Below are 14,621 nucleotides of genomic sequence, written 5' to 3' on the forward strand. Positions count from 1 at the left end.
TCATGTGTGTTACCTCTATGTTCAACTACTTTAAATTCATCAATCTATTGATCAAATGGTTTGGTAAGTTAAACCAGTATTGCTTCTCTGATCATGCTACATAGAAAGAGAAGGAAGAGAGGAAGAGTGGGAATGGGGAGATGGAAAGATGCTAGAGTAAGTCTCATTGATCCAAGCAGGAGATGTTCTGGTGAAACTACAGAAGACAAGAAAGGTATTGTCATCAATAACATGGATCAATAACCAAATGGAGAGAGGGAGGGAGTTAGAAAGATAGTGAGGAACTAGAGAGAAATGATGAAGGGAGAAAAGGAGAGTATTGCAGTTGCATAGAGGGGATGACAGGCAGGATCTACTGTAAGCAATATGACCTCTTGCTTTAGGATGAACTCCCTGAACACCCACCCTAAACACACACATGCCTAATGGACACACACACGTCACGCATACTCTCATCCCACGTAGTTCTACCCCAGCTATGGAGTTTAAAAAAAAATCAATTTCAGAAATGAAATTAAAATGGTCTGAAAGCCTGTTATACACCTGCCCACCTCCTTTATGCCCCCTCCCCCATGTCCCCTATTGTGTTAAAATATGCACATCATTTTTTTATTAATATCTATCACATTCTAGCCATTTCATCCTCACTCTAATTTACATTTAAATGCTAAATATGCAGATGACTTTTTTTTAAGGACGTTACCCTGATTGAAAATTTACTTTCAAATGATCCATGGAGGGTGCAGTGAGAGATAAAATAATACCCTCACCTTATCAGCAGATGAAATGTAATGGCCTTTCTGATGACCGGATGGTTAAATAAAGGGAGTAGGTCTGAGGATCACTGTACAGTATGTGTGTTAGTGAATGCATACATGCGTGTGTGGGAATATTTTTGTGTTCAGGTAAACCTTGCGTGAGGATTTAAGGGACATATTCACGTGAGAGCTGATCAGTGGTCCATCTACTCTAACTACTACACCCTACTCTCTCTTCCAATCTCTCTATCGCTCCCTCTCCCCCCTCTATCTCTCCTCTCCCCCCTCTCTCTCTCTTCTCCCCCTCTCTCTCTACTCTCCCCCCTCTCCCCTCTATCTCTCCTCTCCCCCTCTCTCTCTCCTCTCCCCAGAGAGATCAGAGCAGAGGGAAAAACTCCTATATACACGGTCTGTAATTATTATTCATACAGTATAGATTTCACAACAGGGGTCCACACACACACTCTCTCTCTTGCTCTCTCTCTATCTCTCTTAATTTCACTCTAATCAATACACAACACTGCTATGTGGAGATAAAATGTTTTTCTCTCTCCATTTCCCCCTTGAAATTTCTCTCTCTCTCTCTCTCTCTCTCTCTCTCTCTCTCTCTCTCTCTCTCTCGCTCTCTCTCTCTCTCTCTCTCTCTCTCACACGCACCTTCAGGCTTTATCGAAGCTGCTGGAGCCTCAAATAGAAAGAATGGGAGAAAAGTGAGAAGAAAATAGATAAAGGAGGAGTGGGGATATCCCCCATACCAGAGCCTAAAGACGCTTTATTATACTTTAGTGGCAGTACAATAAAGTCGTCCTACTGGGTGATATGATTTGTGCCAACTATTAGGTTGAATGGCCAAGGAGTCTGAGGAGAAACTTAAATCTAAACAGACCAGATAGAAGAGCGCAGGAGATGAGGCAGTGAGAGAGGGATGCATTGATGGATGGGGGGATAAAATGGGAGTCAATTTGGAATGGTGAGAGAGGGGATAGTACACTCTTTTTTCAAAGTGATACTTGATAAGTACAGTAAGATCAATGGTGAGGAATTTGGTAGAGCAGAGAGATAAATACTCGTTACCAGAGCACACGCACTCACACACGCACTCTCACTCGCACACACACACATGCGCACACACACACACACACACACACACACACACACACACACACTTAGTTGGATTCCTACTGTCTTCCTGAGGTGTTGGCCTGTTTGATGGGACAGACTATGTGATGGAATGCTTTGATGTAATTTTTGGCTCATGAGTGCCAGTATATGGGGCCTTTCTCTGTATGATTATATTTCCACAATTCCAATCAACAGAGAGAACTGCCCGTGTTATTCTGTATGGACAGAGCCTGCATGGACAGTGCCATTGAGTATCTCTCATCCTTCTGGGGGGAGTGACAGATCAGTACAGCTCCTGCAGGCTCTCACACTCCTTGGCTCAGAGTACATGCGAGTTCAGAGCCGCTGCGCCCCCGTTCTGTCAGCGTGAAAAGTGCATGCGCCGCGGGGGGGTTTAAAAGCCCCGGCTGAGTGCGAGCCGCTGACAGTTTGGAGAGGCTCTGGATCAGACTGGGAACAAGTTAACTCGGGAAGAAGAAGAAAAAGCAGCAGCGACTGAACGATGGCGAGTCAAGCACAGCAGCCCCCTCATCTCCACCTGGCAGAGCTCACCGCGGCGCAGTTTCTCGACATCTGGAAACATTTCGACGCAGACGGTCAGTACTGCTACGGCCAGGGGGTTAAACTTGGGCAGGACTGGACTATGGGCATATCATAGGAGTAAGCTGGTTGTAAATTCAGAATGGTTGGATAGTTATTAAATTGATAGGCTAGTGCTTGGTGGGACAGAGAAAGTGAGCAGATGTGATAGATGAGGGTAGGAAGTCCTGTGTGTTGTACTGCGGGACAGAGGAGCATATGGGTTGTTATTTATACAGCGTCTTGGGAATCTTGGCTGTGATTGTCAGTCAGAGGTCCTTGTGCCCTGTACCCTGTTCCGTGATCATGCACTAATGGAAAGATTTTAAACTTGACACTCCTTTTTAACTTTAATTGCACAATTAGCATATTGAAGTTGTATAAAGGGGCATTTGTGGGGTTTGTAGATATTTGTTGCAGAACTGTCAGGTAAGGAAACATATTTTGAAGTAGCAAAGTAGAAAAGCATTTTCAAATTGTTTAGTTTGTGCATTTTTTCCCACACGAGCGTTATATGAGATTTCAGTCGACACGTAGGCTACATATAATCCCCTATAACCATATTTGCTATTCATAATTTAATTTAGTTCCTCAGTTACGCATCAAACCGCGCCAAGCTGTGGAACAGAAGGGCGCTGCTTTGGACCACATTTGTGGCACTATTTTCTGTGCGTAAAACACGAAAGTCTAATACAGCACTACATTCTTTGAGAGTAAACATGCGTTGTTCTTGCTAGATCATTTATTATATAGAGTGGTGACGTGTGTGCAAAACGGAGTGAATGTTTTTAGCGCTGTTTGTTCGCTGTGAATTATATATGTGCCTGGCTTGTAGCGACCCCAACGAGGCAACCGGATCCGCGCGTCTCCCATGAATGAATCTACAGTAGCCTTTGTCATCAACGGGGCTTCTGCCAGGCGCGGTGTATTGACAGGCAGCTTGCCGTGTCCGGTCTGGGAATGGGAAGGAGTGGAGCGGGAGGGGGGGGGGGGGGGGGGGTAGTGCAAGCACTAGATACTGGGCGGTTATGGGTGTGACTGACTGCAAATCGATGGCCTAGTCGCGGGTATGGTGTGCGTCACTGTGCGCTAGAGCTGGTCTCCGTCACACAGCACTCAAAGGTGATCATGAAAGGTTATAAACAGTGATTATAACAGCAGCTATACGAGTTGCTAAATCCCATGACCCTCAGTATCTCTCATTTACGTTTTTGGATTTGAATATATTTCATGGTATAGCACTGCGTTTTCTTTCTTTAATCCATCCATGCATTCATTTCTGCACTGCGCAAAGCATGTTGAATCCTTCTCCCCCATCCCATGGTGGTCCCTTAGGGCCGTTGGAGACGTTCTGCTTGGCAACAAAACGCTGGGCTAGGCCCGTTTAGACTTACTGAGAGCTCTACTAAACAAGTGCCTGTTGAAGTGTGTAAAGATGTGTCAAAAAGTCTGTGACATTGTGCAAGCTTGACATGTTTCCGCCCCACAGCGCTCACTCTGAGCTCTGCAGCCTCTCACCTAGAGCGTGTAAACAGTCACACCTGAGCAAGCGCATGGATTCTCCGAGCGGCTCAAACACTCCACTGCCCCAGCCGAGGGTTAAATCCGCCCACCGGGTCAACTAAGCCATACGCATCCCTGGCGTGCACTGGGCTGGAATGGACCTAGAAGTAGTAGAGCCAGGGATGAGGAATGAGTGCAATTACACACACACACACACACACACACACACACACACACACACACACACACACACACACACACACACACACACACACAAATAGAGACAAATAGGTCTCACTGTTCGCTGTGAATACATGAATGCATCTAAGGCTTTTCAGGGATGTCGTGCCAGTGATCCATCTGTGAGAGGCAGAGGTGGTTAACAGAAACATATTGCGGCCAAGCGGGTTTGTGTCAGTCTGTCAAACCGAATCCGTGTGCCAATCTGTGTCCATAGTCTCATACATGATAAAATGGGACTAGAACTGGCGAAAAATAAACTATAGCAAATGTCTAACTAATTTCATGCAATTTGATTTGTGAGTGAGAGTGGCAAACAAAATCAATGGGGGCCCCCTAAAGGGCAGGGCCCCTATGCACATGCCCTTAGTTTAATTTACCAATCTAAAAATGCGTAGCTTCTCGGGCTAATTGAGTGCTGTCGGTGACTGACATAACAAGAGGAAAACTGCTGATGCACAACCACATTTCGAAATTGCGCTCTGTGTATTCTGCTGTTCAAATTCTCAAAAGTAAGAATTAGTTCCTTTTTGGGTCAGGGGCCCCCTAGCGGCCAGGGGACGTAGACAAACCGCCCATGCCCAAGTCCGGCCCTGTGTAAAGACATGGGCATAATTCACATTAAATCCTCACATTGGGAAGAGCAATTAGGATTGTTTGTGATGGTCTGCACATATCTAGCATAATATCCATGTCTCTGGTGAAACTTCTTTACACAGTTAACCAGCCAACTCATTCACTTCCCTCCCACACAGTACAGGAATATGTTTAGTTGTGCTTCTGTGGAGTGATGACATGTTGATATAGAGAGGAGACAGCCCTCAGTCCCTCCATCTGATGGGCTGATTTATTTACATACACAAAGCTTTGTGTTTCTGCAGTGATTTGCTTACATCTCAAAGACCAGCCGAGCCGATGCACAGATGGTGATTTACCTATCAAATACAAAACACAAAGTTAAAAGTTTTACGTTGAAACTTTTATTAGTTGTACGGGATACGTATTGTAGACATCGTCCAACGAAATGCTTACTTGCAGGTTCCTTTTCTACAATGCAACAACAATAAAAAACAGTAAAAAAAATAAGAATAAAAACAAAAAAGTGAGCCTGTTGGTATTAGACCACATGCTTCGAAACAGTCTGCCTGAAGGTAAGGGAGAAAACAGCTCGTGGCTGTGGTGTGTGAGGTCCTTGATGATGCTGAGTGCCTTCCTCAGGCACAGTTTCAAGTAGATGTCCTGGATGGGTGGAAGCATGGTCCCAGTGATGCACTCGGCCATCTTCACCACCTGCTGGAGGGCTTTGCGGTTGTGGATGGAGCAATTCCCATACCAGGCCGTGAATCAACCGTTCAGGACGCTCTTGATGGTTCAGCGGTAGAATTTGGAGCAACATGCCACATTTCTTCAGCTGCCTTAGGAAGGAGAGGTGCTGTTGCACCCTTTTGACAAGAGTGGTGGTGTTGTTGGTCCAAGAAAAGTCCTCTGTGATGTGGATGCTGAGGTACATAAAACTAGTAACTCTCTCTACTGCAGTCCCGTTGATGTGGATCAGGGCATGTTCCCTCCTCTGCTTCCTGAAGTTAACAGTCAACTCTTTTGTTTTGCTGACATTGAGGGAAAGGTTGTTGTCATGATGTCACCACAATGCCAGTTCACTTACCGCCTCCCTATAGGTGAACTAGTCATTGTTGGTTATCAGGCCTACAACTATCGTGTTGTCAGCAAACTTGCTGTACACCATGCGTAGCCAGTCACATGCCTGTCATGTTTGTGAATGTTGCTACAGAATATCTAGTGCCCCAATAAACATCTACCTGACCCCCCACTGTCAATCCCCCAGGCACAAAGCCATTCCACTGTGAATATGTTTCTAATGCCTTCTGAGCTGCAGGCGATACCTGTTTTTAAATATCATTCTGTGGCAACATTACCAGAGAATTTCCACACTTCCCATTCGGAAATGCCACCCTGATCTGCCTAAAGTTTCCAGATGCGAGCAGTACTTTGGTCATGTGACTAATGCAGAACCCCTACCTTCTCCCAACATTGAGCTAACTACAATAATGTAGTTCCCTCTCTTTACCCCCCCTCTCTCTATTGCTGCATCTCTTAGCTATCTCTTCCCATTCTCTCTCTCTGTTTCTCCTTTTCTATCTGCCTGTAGGGTGGTGTGTGATGTGTTTTTCTCCCGTGTGTGTTTGATGGCCTCTGAGTGTTTCTCTCATCTCCCCGATGGGGGAACTCACAGAGCACAGACCTGGGGGAACTCACAGAGCACAGACCTGGGGGAACTCACAGAGTACAAACTGTTAGAGATGTGATCGGCCAAGACAATTTGGAGCTTGTTATATTCTCAATCAGCCTTAAGTATCTACAGCATGTGGGTTGCCCCTACAGTGTGCACACACACACACGCACACGCACACACACACACACACACACACATACACACACACACACACACCCACACACTTATCAAGTATCAAATCTCTTTCCCCTCACCATCATTTTCTTCCCCGTGAATTCAGCTATCATTTTATTCCTATGGTGCTATGACACAATAAGTCACATTAAGCCCCTGCCTTTTCAGATCCCTCCCTCTGACCTACCCTCCATTTCTCTCCTCCTCCCTCAATCTCATCCTCCCATCAGATACTGGGCCTGATGGTTTTGCTGGGATATCAGATTAATCCTAGTAAGGACCTGGGAGCTCAGCAGGGTGTGTGTGTGTGTTGGATATAAATATGTGACTCAATGTTATGCTACTGTACTCCTGTGGGAGTCGTGTTGGCCAGATGGACAATATCGTGTGACTGTAGCATTAGGCTAGATAATGAGAGTGTTTTTGTCAAAATGTTTCCATATCATTTAGAGTATGCAAACAGTCATGGTGGTGCTATACAACACTTGAATCTCTGGACTCCTTGTGGACTCGTTGTTCTGGACTTTCATTGAGCTACTTGTTGAGCAAATGGCTTAAAAAAATGCCTCCATATTGAACCCTGTTTTTTTTTACAATAATGAAACACACACTACATACCAGGGTTCTATCTCAATTCACATCAGCTGTATTGGAGAAGAAGGTCCAATGTCCCTCCCCTTACTTTTTTCTCCAATAGGATTTGAGGAGAGAGAATGCGAGGAAACAAGAAAGATAAATTGAGAAAGTGCCATGTAACTATTATGTTTTCCACAGGTTCAAAAGTCAATGTAATCCCCATCTCACTGATCCCAGGAATTACCTTTAACCCTTGGGTATGTTCTACAGGAAATGGCTACATCGAGGGAAAGGAGCTGGAGAACTTCTTCCGGCAGCTAGAGACTGCGCGGAGAGGAACAGGCGTGGTGAGTGGATTTGAATACTTTGAAAATGTATCCTTCCTTCCTTCCTGCCTTAAAGTGAGTGACTGACTCCATCCTAGTCGAGGCAACCTTAAACATTGTATTTAATGAGAAAATGGTCCACTTTTACTTGACTGTCATCATCCATGGTATATTTAGGCTTCTAGATAGGCTAATAGACTAGACAATTTGATATATTATATGCTACAACAACTCATCATCATAGAGAGTCGTTAGGTAGGAAGTCTCTGTTTTAGTCATTTTTGATTTATTCTGTGTGTTTGTGTGTGTGTTTGCCTATTCAAGGATCCCACACATGCTGCCTTTAGAGAGAAAATGAAGGCATTCATGATGAAATTTGACAAGAATGCAGACGGAAGAATCGAGATGTCAGAAGTAAGACGCATACTGTACACAAGCACATTCAAACTCCTCTGTTGAAATGTCTTCTTACTTTTTATGTTTACCTCTGATGCTATATCTGCATATACTGTACGTTATTTGTTTTGTACACAGTATTGTTGTTGAAATCCGCTTTAATATTGAGTTGGTAGCCAAGTGTACTAATCCTCTCTCTCTATATTTTCTCTCTCTCTCCCTCTTTCTCTCCAGTTAGCTCAGATTCTGCCCACAGAGGAGAATTTCCTGCTTTGTTTCAGAACATTTGTGGGATCCAGTGCAGAATTCATGGCGGTAAGTTTTGTCTGTCTGTGTGTGTGTGTGTGTGTGTGTGTGTGTGTGTGTGTGTGTGTGTGTGTGTGTGTGTGTGTGTAAGCCCACTGCACTGTACAGTACATCCTGGTATCATTGCTCTCCGATACAGATAACTTTTTGGTGTATTGCTAAGTCTGATCACTTCGTTCCATACACAAAAACCAACACACATCCATCCACACACACACAGAATCAATTCCAAGAGAGCTTAGAAATATCAGGGAAACAGGCATCTCCTTGTCTAAAGTGTTTTATATCTAGAAATAACTAGAGAGAGAAAGAGAGATAGGGCGGGGGGCTCCTTTTAACTGTTCTCTGTTGGTGGAGACACGCAAAGTAAGGAGAAGAGAGGATAGACAGAAGGAAGGTGTGTTGCAGTGGTCCAGTGTGCTGGCTACCCTGTGTTAACAGTGGAGGGGGGAGGGGAACACTGAAGCTATTCTCAGTCTGCCATACATTATGGATTGGTTGCAGGCTTACTGCAGGAGAGTGGGGGGGGGGGGGGGGGGGGGGGGGTGATGTAGTTTGGGCATCCATCTTTGATAAGGTTTCACTCTAGACACGGGTCAGCTGGTAGATTATAACATTATAACACAAATTATATACTTTTCTGTCTCACTCTCATCCTCTTCTATCTCTGTCTGGCTACATTCTCTCTACCGATTATAGCATCATTACTTTTCTACTTGTGGTTAAAGTAAAGAGGGTTTTAAGGCTTTAGAGTTCTTAATCTCTGTGTTTAAATGCATGTGTACTGTGTTGTAATAAAATGTTAAAAATGCTCTGTCTACAGGCATGGCGAAGGTATGACACTGATCGCAGTGGATACATCGAAGCCAATGAACTGAAGGTAAACAAATGTGTCAAGCTTTTAAACATTCATAACCTTCATTAGTCAATTTCCAAGGACTTGTGCTTGTTGTCAGAGGAGGACCCCTGAGCACTCATCCTTAAACTTTAATGTTGGGTCATTGAGCCAGTTACCAGTGGGGTAACGAGGATCTGTCTTCCTCAGGGTTTCCTGTCAGATCTTCTGAAGAAGGCCAACAGACACTACGATGACAAGAAACTCAACGAGTACACACAGACAATCGTGAGTGTGACACACATACTGTACATGTGTACACAGACACAAAGGTTTAACACCGTGTAGTAATGTTACGCCACTCACTGTTGCATTTCACTCTCCAGCTGAAGATGTTTGATCTGAACGGTGATGGGAAACTGGGCCTGTCTGAAATGGCCAGGTGAGTGTATGTGTGTCTTGTTCACCGAGAGACTCTGTGTTATAGTTAAATCCATTTTGAAGTAAAGAATCTGAATGTGAATGATTTTCTTTTATCTCATTTAAGGCTGCTGCCGGTTCAGGAAAATTTCTTGCTCAAGTTCGAGGTGAGACCACACACACACACACACACACACACACCCCACCCCACCCCCACACCCTACCCCACCCCACACACAAAATCCTTTAGGAATTGGGGCAATGTAGTCATTTGTGAAAGAGTCGGTCACTATGTGAATTAAAGCAGTCTTGACTATAACCCTAAGGTAAAGGTCATACAATATGTATGTCGGCAGATCTATGGTACAATTCAGCTTTATTGCTTTCACTGTACGAGGATTAAACTGTTTATCACAGGAGATGTTTACTGAGTCCGCACCTGGCTAGACTATCACATCGACACCCTTAAAAGTCCTTGTAATGCACTCAAGTACGCATGTTCACACACACGCACGCACGCGCACGCACACACACACACGCACGCACACACACACACACACACACACACACACACACACACACACCTGTCTGTCAGTTCTGCAGGCTCGTTAATGAAACCAGTTAGACTCCAGTTTGTGAGGAACAGATGCAGGCATTCCCAGGGTGCTACAACTCAATATTAGGAAGGTGTTCCTAATGTTTGGTAAACTCAGTGTATATATATCATGTACAATAGATATTATATTTTTCCTTTCCTTTCACTGTTTTTTCCGTCTCTCCAGGGATGCAAGCTTTCAGCAGAGCAGTTCAACATAATATTCACCTTCTATGACAAGGTAAATGAGCACAGTAGACATATTTGCAGGGAGGGTGTGTGAGAGAGATTGTTTGTATCCCTGTCACTCAAGCTACAAGCTCCATGCAAATGGTCACTTGCACAGGTAAATACTCCAGACACACCTGCGTCTGTATCATTTATTTTGTTAGTGTTACCTTGATAACCTTCCCAGTAGCGGTGCATGGGTTAAATGAAGGGGGAAGCCAATCCAGAAAAAAAAGCCATATTACAACCTATGTGTTGTGATAACTGCGTTGTTTGCTCTATAACCTGTTAGTTCACATGCCTTGACATCATGATATATAGGTCTAATGCCGAGACAATAATAAGACACAGTGGCAGAATAAATTCAACCACACATTTGTTTCATTACAAAACCGGAGAGCAACATCTGTCCACAGAACAAATTGCATGTAACAGTTACATGACCTACAGCATGGTCAAGCAAGGTATTGTTTCCGACATTTTTGGACTACTAAACAACTATTGATTTGGAACCACAGAGAGTTATTGCAAGATCAAAGAAAACAGGAGCAGCTTGTCAATGTTACTGATTTATGTGTGTGTGTGTGTGTGCCTAAACGGTCTATGACTCTGTCATACAGTACACACTTTTAGTTTTTGTTGTCCTAGGCTATCTTGCTAAAATACTTGCTCGCTAGCTTCCTTTCATAGACAACAATACACCAGGCCAGCTAGTTAACATTAGCATACTACACTCTTTGAAAAAAATATGCTATCTAGAACCTAAAAGGGTTCTTCGGCTATCCCCATAGGAGAACCCTTTGAAGAAACATTTTTGGTTCCAGGTAGAACCTATTTGGTTCCAGGTAGAACCCTTTTGGGTTTCATGTAGAACCCTTTCCACAGTTCTCTTGTGGGGGCAGCCGAAGAACCCTTCTGGAACCCTTTTTTCTAAGAGTGTACATCTAGCTACATGTTGAACTTCCATCCTCTCAGGTCAGGTGCACAATGTATGAATTTATGGATGGATCAGAATCCCCATTATAATCATTGGCCAGTACAGAGAATTAAGTAAAACCACAAGTCCAAATCCCTAATTTAGGAAAGGGCCGAACACAACGAGATGCAACAATTCAAGTTTTTTTATGTCATTAATGACATTTGGCTTTGGCTTGTGATGTGATTGGTCTGAAGCCAAATCCAAACTGGTTTCCCTTGACACTTTTTTTTATGGTGAGCTAGCACCATTCACAGCTGAGCTCACTCAGTATAGCTCAAAGCTGATTGACAATTATTGAATGTATTTTTTATCAAGGGAGGCCAAATGCTCGCTGGCTTCCCTTGAATTCAATGCTATGGGTGGCAACAATGTCATACTCTTTCTGACCAGAGAGCATCAGATAGATACTCTACACATACTGAGACAGAGGGGAGCTGTTTGGTTTGCTCGGATGCTTTCTCTGGTGAGATATATTCATTTCAGCCTCTTGTGAATTGAAGGAAATTTATGAAACACAGAGCGACGAAATATGTATTTTTTCTTGGTCAACTTTTTGGGGAAGCCTGGCTTCCCTTGGCATCCATGAATACATGCCACTGAACCTTCCACAAAGAAAACAGTACAGTAGGGAAGATGTGTACAGTACAGGAGTCTCATACTAATGTCTTTGTAATGACTGAATTGGCAGTTGGTCTGTGAATGATTGATCTGTGTATACTCTGAGTGGGAGGATATCTGAGTGTTTGATTGTTCTTTTAATGAGAATATGATATAAGATGCCCAGCCCCTTTCTGTTGTTTCACTGTTTGTCACTGTTTCACTAGGATGGAAACGGTTACATCGATGAGCAGGAGCTGGATGCACTGCTGAAGGACCTCCATGACAAGAACAAAATGGTAAAGAACAAGAGACTTCACTTATTTACTGACTCATCTTTTGATTAGTTGATTGGTTGATTATGTCATACTGCACCTGGAGTGTTTACAAGATCAGAATGATTGCCAGAACGTTGTGGTCTGGTACAGGTTATGGTCTTCTGAGTTTTTGTTGGATCAGGATGTGGTGTTGCATTGACTGTTAGGGCCATACCCAGCAAACAGGGGACGTCCTGAGGATATTTGGCGACTTTCCCATTAGGTCCCTTAAAGGTTTAGGCACAACGTTATCCCACTGACGTTCTGAGAATGTTCTAGTTCCCAGGATGTCACTGAGGACCATGTCAGGACCTTTTCAGTACATTCTCAGGACTTTCATTTTACTAGTCCTTAGGACGTCGAATGATGGGCCCAAGGGAACATTCTCTGTGGGACCGTTTTATAGTTCCCGGCTTGACCTGGGAATGTTTTTAGCATGTTCTTGGTCCCCTGAAGGTCACCTGAATGTTCTAGTTCCTTGTTTGTCCCCAAGGACGTTTTTAGCACGTTCTTGGGACGTTGTGTCATGGCCCCCTGGAGGTTTTGTCTAGTTCCCAGTTTGTCCCAGGGATGTCCCCAAGGACGTTTTTAGGAAATTCTTGGGACGTTGTGTCATGAAATAAGTAAATCCCTTGCATTGCCAAAATACAAACAGCTGTGACTGGATCAGTGGTTCACCAATCAGGGCCTTGATAGGCTTGACAACAGCATCAAAAGATGATGTGCAATGAAACTAGGGTGTGCGTGTGCCCTGGGTAGATTTCTCTGTGTGTGTGGTCATTGGGACGTTCCTGGGACCAACCGGGAACTAGACAAAACCTCCAAGGGACCATGAGACAATGTCCTGACGACTTCAGCCGACCATTTTGTGAAGTCCTGGGGACGTCCTAATGGCTCATTATTGTTTACAGGGTAGACACCATAGTTAATGATATCATTGGTTGAGGCGCGTCTGTTTCTCTCCCTGTTTGCTGTAGGAGTTGGACTCGACCGGTCTGGTGGGCTATAAGAAGAGCATCATGGCTCTGTCCGACGCGGGGAAGCTCTACCGCACCGAGCTGGAGATTGTCCTCTGCCGCGACTCCACACTGTGATCTTTCACCTCTGACCCCTGACAACCCCCCACTGCCCCCATCTTGGCATTACTAGGTGCATGTATGCCCCCCTCCTCCACTCCAACATCTGTAGAGTGAAAGTGAATGTCCACTTGAAGGCATAAGCAAGACCCTCAGCCCAACTGCCCCACTCTGTTTAACTACCTGTCCCTTACTATGTCCCACCTCACCTCCCCCCTTATCGCAGCGTGGCGCTACCTGATGATGTCATCAGCGTCCGCAGCTTTTTTGTTCTTTTTTTTTTACATGCAATTCTATAGTGAGTTAACCATTACATATGGAAATAATAGAAGGAATATACGATATGACTATTTATTTGAATGCATATACATTTAGCCTGAATGTCCTTCATACTGTACTCCCTTAGCCTACTCTTTGTTTTTTTACAGTTCGCCTGTAAATCTCTCTCTCTCTCTTTTTCTATTTACCTCTAATCTCAATGCCCACTCCCGCACTATTCGTTTCAGTCTGTTGCCTTGTTTTTGAATTGGGTTTAGGCTCGTACTGTTTTAGTGGAGATATTATTGAGAGCATCAATAAATATAGCTGATGATCACTTATGTCTCTGCCTTACTCACAACCACAGGGCCAAACTGTCTCTATCCTAACCATGGGATCTCAGTCTGCTAAACTTCTATATCAGCCTATACATCTCTATAAATGCATAGTTAAATCTGTTTCTATGAAGACTTAATCTTGGCCAGGCAAAGGAGAGCTATTTTTCTTTGCCAGCATAATGTGTTTCCTGTGAAGATAAAAGTTCCAATACAGATGTTGGGAGCAGGCGCGTTATCTCCCTGAGCACTCCACTCTCGCTGTTCTAATCTCCAGTTGAAAGCCAGCTTGATGAAGGGAGCCTGCACACTCCATTTTTCATAGATGAGAACTTTCAGAGGTACTTATCTGTCTCTATGGCACACTACGAACACTGAGTGGGTCAAGGCTGGAGGAGATGTGTGACCGAGGGGAGGGATATGAGTGGAGTTAAACAGCCATTCTCCAACACCTGCTAGTCGACTAGTCCTACCATAACAGCCTAACAACCCTTTGAGATCACAAGGGAATTGAAACTCTCAATGAGTTTGTTTACTTACTGTGTCACTTACAAGAAAAACTCCTGATGTTTTTTTGCCTCAGCAGCTCCATCTGAGCCTTTGAGCCTCACTACTTACATGCACATCCCGAATTTGCAGCCAGAGCAATTTAGGGCACTCCAGTTGGTGGACACATTTCCCTGTGTAATATACAGTATATACATGGGAATGTCCAGAGTCCTGAAAGAGAATGACAAATATGCACAAGGC

At 44.2% G+C, this 14,621-nt stretch overlaps 1 protein-coding gene across 1 annotated transcript; it reads left to right on the top strand.

The window, feature by feature from the left end:
- Nucleotides 1–2,140: 2,140 nt before the first annotated feature.
- On the top strand, nucleotides 2,141–13,878 carry LOC110506578 (calretinin-like). The gene is made up of 11 exons (XM_036964393.2): nucleotides 2,141–2,476; nucleotides 7,474–7,550; nucleotides 7,854–7,943; nucleotides 8,160–8,240; nucleotides 9,055–9,111; nucleotides 9,277–9,354; nucleotides 9,453–9,508; nucleotides 9,614–9,653; nucleotides 10,269–10,322; nucleotides 12,113–12,184; nucleotides 13,180–13,878. The coding sequence occupies exons 1-11, from the start codon at nucleotides 2,383–2,385 to the stop codon at nucleotides 13,294–13,296; spliced, it is 816 nt and encodes a 271-aa protein (XP_036820288.1). The 5' UTR covers nucleotides 2,141–2,382; the 3' UTR covers nucleotides 13,297–13,878.
- Nucleotides 13,879–14,621: the final 743 nt, after the last annotated feature.

The sequence above is a fragment of the Oncorhynchus mykiss genome, chromosome 26 (assembly GCF_057628025.1).
Source record: "Oncorhynchus mykiss isolate SJ-2025 chromosome 26, ASM5762802v1, whole genome shotgun sequence".
Taxonomy (NCBI): Eukaryota; Metazoa; Chordata; class Actinopteri; order Salmoniformes; family Salmonidae; genus Oncorhynchus; species Oncorhynchus mykiss.

Bases quoted from the DNA above. Each gene is read 5' to 3' on its own strand.
- LOC110506578 (XM_036964393.2), top strand. From the start codon at position 2,383: ATGGCGAGTCAAGCACAGCAGCCCCCTCATCTCCACCTGGCAGAGCTC. The intron at 9,112-9,276 runs GTAAACAAATGT...TGTCTTCCTCAG, and splicing joins TCGAAGCCAATGAACTGAAG to GGTTTCCTGTCAGATCTTCT. The intron at 9,654-10,268 runs GTGAGACCACAC...CCGTCTCTCCAG, and splicing joins ATTTCTTGCTCAAGTTCGAG to GGATGCAAGCTTTCAGCAGA.